At 41.5% G+C, this 7,948-nt stretch overlaps 2 protein-coding genes across 2 annotated transcripts; one reads left to right on the top strand and one right to left on the bottom strand.

Moving 5' to 3' along the window:
- Positions 1–4,792: 4,792 nt before the first annotated feature.
- On the top strand, positions 4,793–5,627 carry med9 (mediator complex subunit 9). The gene is made up of 2 exons (XM_035616332.2): positions 4,793–4,909; positions 5,136–5,627. Exons 1-2 carry the CDS (start codon positions 4,830–4,832, stop codon positions 5,353–5,355), a joined length of 300 nt encoding a protein of 99 aa, XP_035472225.1. The 5' UTR covers positions 4,793–4,829; the 3' UTR covers positions 5,356–5,627.
- A 327-nt stretch (positions 5,628–5,954) lies between these two features.
- LOC118289370 (dexamethasone-induced Ras-related protein 1-like) lies at positions 5,955–7,745 on the bottom strand. The gene is made up of 2 exons (XM_035616331.2): positions 7,069–7,745; positions 5,955–6,958 (listed from the first exon to the last, which is right to left on the bottom strand). Exons 1-2 carry the CDS (start codon positions 7,337–7,339, stop codon positions 6,435–6,437), a joined length of 795 nt encoding a protein of 264 aa, XP_035472224.2. The 5' UTR covers positions 7,340–7,745; the 3' UTR covers positions 5,955–6,434.
- Between the last annotated feature and the right edge of the window lie 203 nt (positions 7,746–7,948).

The following is a 7,948-nucleotide window of genomic DNA, read 5'->3' as shown; positions in this document are numbered from 1 at the left end:
ACTTTTTGATTATATTATAATGAAATAATATTGAATAAAGATTTAAAGCATGTGGAAATCATACCAGTGTTAGTCACCTGTAATTGAAAATTCTTTTTCCGTACACAAGCAAACACAACAAGATTCACGTCAATTAAGTGCTTATCCTGCTGAAAGCCATTGCATTTTGCCTGCAGTGATTAATTGATTGATTCGAACGGGGAGTGACTACACTTTTTGTTTAAAGCATGGAGGGCTCCTTTGCAGCAATAACTCCAGCTATATTGCAATTATGGCACCAGTGAGGTCTGTTAAAACTCAGGAGGTTATCAATGCTCCATGGTTCTCCACCTCAGCCTTCAAAGAAATTTGAGGGGCCCTAACAGACAGTGATGAGTGTGAGCTGGTTTGTTGGTAATAATCTAGCAATCTAGAGTAAAAGGGATGGTATGTTATCATTCAGCTTTGTAGTAAATGATTCTCATAAACTTTCTAATGTTTTTATTTTTTCCAAATCTCGCTCTTGAACAATTTTTCCCCACATAAAGGATTTTTTAACCGTACGACCCCAAATGAGCATGACTGGGAAGCACTGTGACTTTGGAAGGAATTATAATCACATGAACATTTCTTGCCGTGAATCTTCTCTGGACACAATGGCAAAACTTTCCCTATCAAATGAAACTTTTGTTTTGCAATCTTATGGTCACAGTCCTCGATTCTCAGCTTCCATTATTTTGTTTGTGTGCAGTCTTTATTTAACCAGACTGTCCCTGTGAAATTAGATTTTCTTTTCCAAGAGAGACACGAGAACAAGAATCAAGAAACAATGATTGAAGGAAAAACAGTTAATAAACCCTTTTAAATCTTATGTAAAACTCTAGTTTGATCGCAGTTTGCAGTTCATTACATGTAAATGGTGCATAATACCTGAACCAGTTCTGCCAACGTTAGTGCATACATATCTAAGGTTAAGTAGTTACTGAGAGAAGGGATGTTAGATAGTTTGGAAGCTTCATCAGTTGATTCTTAAATTAATGACTTGAGAAGGATTTCCTCTTGTGTTAATAGAGGTCCAGCCCACTGTGTGATACAGAAAAATTATGAGTATGATAGTTGTCATTTATGATAAGCTATAGTGCACTATGATACACAGGGTGTGTGGAATGTGTTTTGATGGGGTAGCATGACAGTAGTTTTGGAATTCAGTTACTCCATTTCACCTCTTGAGTCGTAACAGAGGTCACATAAAAACAAATACTGTATTTATAAAAAATACTATTGGATTTATTAACTCACAGTGTTTAATTGATCATGTTTTTTCTTCTTGGAAAGTTCACAATTTTAATGACATACAGATTCACTGAATGAAGGGGACTCATGCTAAGATCATCAGGCAGGATATTTGCATCCTGCCAGCTCTCTACCAGAGATGCTGAGAGGTGACATCTGCTGAGAGCAGTCAGCAGAGACGTCACCGCAGAAGCAAGGGCAGCCACTCTCGGAGTGCTACGAAGGGGATGAACTGGAACTGTCTGAAGTGAAAAGTTATCCAGAGCTACCTAGTCAATCATAAAGTTTACTCTCAGCTGCACTCATTGAAGCAGAAAGATGCACGTTTGTCATGTCTGAAGTTCAAACATGGGAAAATCAGTAAGGAGCCTGCATTTATATAAAACAGATGCTTTTGACCTTTCTCACTGATTTTTACATTTGTGTGATATTTACTCAAAAAGAGAGAAATATGAGAAGTACGACAAAAAACGGGGAATACCCTCACATTTTTATTGAAATTTGGTTGAAGCACAACAAATTAGATTCATTCATTCATAGGATTTTTTTTTTAGTACAGATAATGACATAAAGCCTACCTTAAAAATTGGAACACAGTTCAAAGAGTAATTTAAAATATTATGTTTTTGCAAATGTCTGTGAATGGCTTACAATGTATTGAAGGAAGATATAATAATTAATTTATCAGAAAGACCTCATCTAAGGAAAAACACATTATTTCTGAGATAACAAAAGGTGTGAGAGCTGCGTACGGTCAAATGTGTGCTGACCGCTGAAGCTCTAGCAGAATAACTGTTTCTTTAATAGTTATAATAGTCTTCAGATTGTGTGCAGAAGCTGTGCAAGCCTCATGGTGTTTGTTTGAGGAAATTAAAGTGAGGAAAGGTCATGTTTAAAGCTCACAGGACATCATTTACACTGACAATTAATAACTGTCAATATACCTGTCGGCAATACAAATAACTTTAGCTTTCATATAACCTCTGTAAGCACTGAGTGGTTTATCTTTTCTAAAGGACATTTTTAAAACATAAATCTCCATGCACTTATATTATATTGATATATTGATATTGTTGTCCTCATCACAGTGGTCCGTAGAGGATATTTCACAGAGAAATCATTAGGGAAATGTGATGATTTACATTATATCAATTCCAACTGTGTATATTAGGTCGGAATGTAATTTCGGCAAAATAGATAGAGATTCAATTAAATTCACATTCATACATTGAAAATATAATCAATAAATTGGCTACAAAACATAAATATTATCTTTTTTTCATCCTGATATTAGATATTAATGTAGATACATAACAAAAAGGACAGAATCCGATTTCTATCTTAAATGTATTTGTTAAATAGTCGCTAGTAACCCTTTCTCTGAAAGAGTCCAAGGGACAACACAAAGTAAATCAGTCATCAGTGATTCTGTCCAACATGGCAGTGTGTTAACAAGCTTCTTCCTGTGTTGTGGCCAGTTCCCAAGCTGTAAATGGGTCAATGTAAACTCACTACGCATCAGGATGATACACAAGTCAAATGAAAAATGTACAATGAGACAAACTCTTGTGTGCACATACCAATCTGATACTTAAGTCCCCTGAAGGGGGAACCTTTACTACCTTTACGGTTGCAGCACATCTCATTTTACTCTATGACACCGCTGCTGCATACGATCATTCCAATTACAGTTACAATGTGCATGATATTGCGGTCAAATACGCGAGTTTTTGTGTGAAATTAAATTGTTGGGTCATGAAATGACCCACTTTACCAAACTCATAAACGTGACGTGTCTGAGCTTTCCCTCATGACCCAAATAGTAAAACACCTGGTTGACATAATCCCCCACAAACTCAGATCTGGGTCACATATACGGACGCTATAGGTCTATAGTGTCATAAAAGCTACTCTTAATTAGGCCTTCACTGCCTGTGTCACGCAAATGGACTCTCCTCGTGTTGGCTATTGAGAATTGGTCCCTACAGTATTTACCAGGTGTGTGTGTGTGTGTGTGTGTGGAGGACCAGAGGGGACCATCTGCTGAATCTATCCTTGGATGAACAAATAGATTTGAAAATATATAGGTCAATGAGGTTTAGGTCAAAGATCATAGCATTTAAACAGCTGGCAGAGACCAGCGATGCTGCTCTGTGGTTTTAACCCAGGGTGATGATAAGCAACTTAACAAATACTACATCACTAATATGAACTCATTCTGACTTATCAGTAGCCAAACATTAAATGTGCGTATTGCAAGATCATTTACATTGCAGGCTAATGAGGCTTACGACTGGCACTAAAATTATGGATTTCTCAATATCACAGGATAACGGGTGAATGAAAGGGGAGGAAAAAAATGGACCAGGCTGATTTCCTTATTAGCATTGCGTTGATATCCAAAGAAAGATCGGCTACTGCAATTGTGCATGTTACCAGAGGCAGTTGGCGGTTGCTCAGAAATACAGAGTACAGGAAGCTGCGGTGATACTTACGCTTGTCCATAGGTTGTTTGGTTTTCCCTTTTATTCTGTATCATTACTCTAATTTCAGCATGGGGCAGCCTCTTGTGCAGACAAGGAGGAGGTATGCACAAATTAAACGCTTACGTTTATTCCAACTCTCCAGTGACCTACAGAATAGATATCTAGTGAGACTCTATGCAGTCTATCAGACCATATTTGTGTCATCATGCCCACTAATATTTACACAGGCTGCCATGTTTCACTTTAAATGCATGCCACACTTGTAGACATAGCAGGCTGAATTTAGGTTTAAATGCTCAAGGTTGCTAAGTAGTGGGATGTGAAGCATTTATTCCTGCCCATAGCAGGTCAGGCTTGTTTGTTCTGGGTATCTCTGTGGCCTCATTCTGCGGGAATATAGGCTATTTAAAATTTGGCAAACAGTCATACATAGATGGCAGGATCTCTAAAACCTCTTGAACTGTGGGTTTCTGAAAAGAAAAATAATAATTTTGGGCATCCCAAAAATCCTCATAATTGTACATTGTGAACAATATGGTTGCAATTATATGCGTACACTAAAAACTATTTTTTTTTTTTACAATTTAAAGTTCCCAACGGATAGATAATGTTGTTTTGAATAATTTAGCAGAAGAGAACCAAGGGTGAAACTTGAGTCAATATTGGCATACTTCCACTTTTTGAATTTTGTAAAGGAAGTGAAATAAGACTCAAACCCTTTCATTTTAGTCTGTCTTGGACCACCACATTTAAATATTGTCTTACAATAACATAAAAGTAAATGAACAACTTTAGTCATCTTTTTTAACCCAACAAAATTGACTATCCTAGCTTTTTAATATATAGCTAATATTGTAGCTGGGTCATTTAGTATTTGCTAAATATGTGTGAATTATATATAAAATGGGAGTTATTCAAATGTTTGTAATGCACCTGTGTAGGACCCAATTAGCCTTATCTATTCGTGGATTTTTAAAATTATTTTTAATTAGTTACGTTTCCTGTGTGTTGACGTCAGCAGCTGACGCGTGACGTCAATCGTCTGCGCCGCGGAGCAGGGTCGTGGTCGCGATGGCGGTGGCTCAACAGACGCAAGAGAAGGAGAGCGAGGATTGCTCTTTACTGCCTCTGGTTCATGATATTATCAAATGGTAAGATGGCAGACGTATGTTGACATTACATGTTTGTGCTCCGCTCTGTGGTAACTTGTTCCAACTCGGTTCGTTCAGTCTCATTGCTGCGGTTGTCCGAGCTAGCTGACGTGTTAGCTAAAGCTAACGTTGGCTAACAACTGGAACAACTTGCAACTGTAACAAATAAAAATACACAGATGTCGCACGTGATCTTTAAACCCATGCTTGGCTTTGTTTCTGTAAGCATGGACAAGGACAGCCCAGACGTCCACCAGGAGCTGGCTAAGCTCAAGGCGAAGATCCAGGAGGCTCGGGAGCAGATCTCCAACATGCCCGGGGTCGACTGCAGCCCGGTGGAGCAGCAGCAGCAGCTGGCCACGCTGCGGGAGCAGGTCCGCACCAAGAACCAGCTGCTGCAGAAATACAAAAGTCTGTGCATGTTTGACGTCCCCAAAGCGTCATGACACTCAGGACCTTATCACTGCAGTGCAGGGGGGGGGTTGCTACATCCTCACCCAGGGAGCAGATGAACATGGGAGTCAAGAAGACTGGGTGGACGTTTAAATGAAGGACTTATTTTGCCTCCCAGTTGCAGAGAACATTTTCTGACCTTTTTTCCTCATGGAGAAATTGCAAATTTCATCATGTTGCATTTGTATTACATGTAGTGTTTCAGGGTGCAAGTTCAATATATTTTAATATCCCTATTTTGTAATAAAATGAGTTCGACTGAGAACTAATTGTCTTAAGTCTCGACCTTCGTCAGCAATTGAGCATTTTTGAAATACTTAATCTATCGGAATCTGCAGTGATTAAGTTGCCGTGTTGCTTTACGGTTTCATGAGGGGATTTGTGGTTAATTACAAATCCAGTGATCCAAGACTCATGTATCCGTATATCTAACAGCTGGTGGCACAAGTAGTTAACAGTTGGATCTGAAAGAACGTGCTTTAAACTGGAAGGAATGTGTTCAGGGTCCTAAGTGTGTAGAAGTGATGGGATGAGGCAATATGAGATGTACTTAGACAACAGGAGGATATTTTTTTTCAGTATAGGAAGCTGCTAATTGCATAAAAGTGCACATTTTAGGCAGTGCACTGTTTAATATAACTCCATTGTGCTTTGCGTGAAAGAAAATACACTAGGATAACAGAGTATGAAAGTATGAAGTTTTTTTTATTTTCTCTTTTATGCAAAAGTTGACAGACATAATAAATATACATTCAGAATAAAAATTTGTTCATGAGGAATTGTGCGCGAAGAAGCTCCACCATATGTAAACATTTTTTTTTTTTTTAAACTTTTCTGAAGAAGTGCTACTCTTGGCAAACTTAAAGTAGAGGCAGATATTTTTTTACAGTATTTCCAGAGCATCAGAGCCACTTGCCCCGTGTGTCTCCACTGAGTTTGGCTTCCCCCGGGTAGTAGAATCTACTGTTTGTGGGCATTGAGAGCTCTGCAGGACGAGCCTGCCTCTGTTTCAGCTCTCTCAAATAAAGTCTCTTGCACACTGGCAAAAAAAAGGAGAAAAAAAGGAGAGGTGTCAGCATATGATGCAGCCTTTCTCCTTGGTCTGGCTGCCTCCCACTGCTTTCTCCTTTATGTACATCAAGTCACTGTGCACGCTTGGCCTCCGCGCGAACGGCGCCACAATCCCATACGCGTTGCCGTCTTTGCACTTCTTGCTCCTGAAGGACTTTCTGTGCAGGAGCTCGCACGACTGCAGGGACACTTTGCAGTGCCGGTCGGGGCTCATCTCGTCGGGCAACTTGGCCATGGTGAGGAGAGTCTGAAACATCTGGTCCACGTTGCTGTTCTTCTTCGCCGAGACCTCGAAGTAGGCGCAGTGCTCGTCGCCGTCGACCAGCCGCTCGATCTCCTCCTCCTGCACCTCGCGGCACAAGTCCCTGTCGCACTTGTTGCCGCAGATGACCAGCGGCACGTCCACGTTCTCCTTGGTTTTGTTTCGCAGGCAAGACTTTGTCTCGAAGATCTGGCGCTTCAGGCGCTGCACCTCCTGGAAGGAGTCCCTGTTGTCCAGACTGAACACCAAGATGAACACGTCGCCTGCGGAAAGAAGACACGTTTAGCACCAGGGTGGGCCGATTCAAGTTGAATGTGCACGCAGCGGGCGAGAACACGAGTCAGGGGTGGCGCGGTGTCGGAGCTCAACTCACCAGTGAGAATCGAAAGCCTCCTCATCGCGGGGAAGGGGTGATTCCCGGACGTGTCCAAAATGTCCAGCTGGTACACCTCTCCCCTGATGCTGTAGAATTTCCGGTGGAAGTCTTCGATGGTTGGCGTGTACTGGTCGTCGAACCTCTCGTTCAGGAACCGAGAGATGATGGCCGTCTTGCCGACTTTCGTGGAGCCCAGGATCACCATCCTGTGGCAATTCTTGGCCGGTATGTCGAGCTCGTTCTCGGACGGGGACATTTTCTTGATCATGTTCTGCGGCGGTTGCGAGAGACGCGGGGCGAGAGATGGGCTTGAAATCCTTCCAGTGGTACGAGGGGGATCGGTCCCTGCGATCTGTCTCTCTGTCTCTCTGTCTCTGTCTCTGAGGCTGGACGAGCGCACGCTGCCAATTTATAGGGGCTGAGTTCGCCGCGCCTCCCCGGTGCGTCACGCGTCAAGCTCCAGCTCGGTGTGCTCGAGAAAGAAGACACGAAATCAAAATGTTACTATGGCTGTTTCTGTGCGTCAGCCAGCCCCGTGCACCCATCAGCAGCAGCCACCGGGAAAGACACGCATGTGAAGGGGGGAAAAAGATTGTCTTCTGCTCGTCCTCATGCTTGCCAGTGTGTTTCCCATCATGCATGACTGTAGCCTACTGTACGCCTCAGCCTGTTAAGATGCTTTACATTCCTAACTGAATATCGATATATTATTAGAGGCCTGTGTATATTTATAGTAGTCCAGCAGTCTCTGACACGTATTAGATTCATGTTTTAAACGTTTAAGTTGCTATTAAAATGGTTCACGTGTTGTGGATTTAAAATCGAAATCTGTTCAACTTTTTCATCGTTGCTATTTGCCCGTGTGCATATAGTCTCT

Source organism: Scophthalmus maximus, chromosome 17, assembly GCF_022379125.1.
Source record: "Scophthalmus maximus strain ysfricsl-2021 chromosome 17, ASM2237912v1, whole genome shotgun sequence".
In the NCBI taxonomy this organism is placed as follows: Eukaryota; Metazoa; Chordata; class Actinopteri; order Pleuronectiformes; family Scophthalmidae; genus Scophthalmus; species Scophthalmus maximus.
This window is presented reverse-complemented; position numbering and strand designations above follow the sequence as displayed.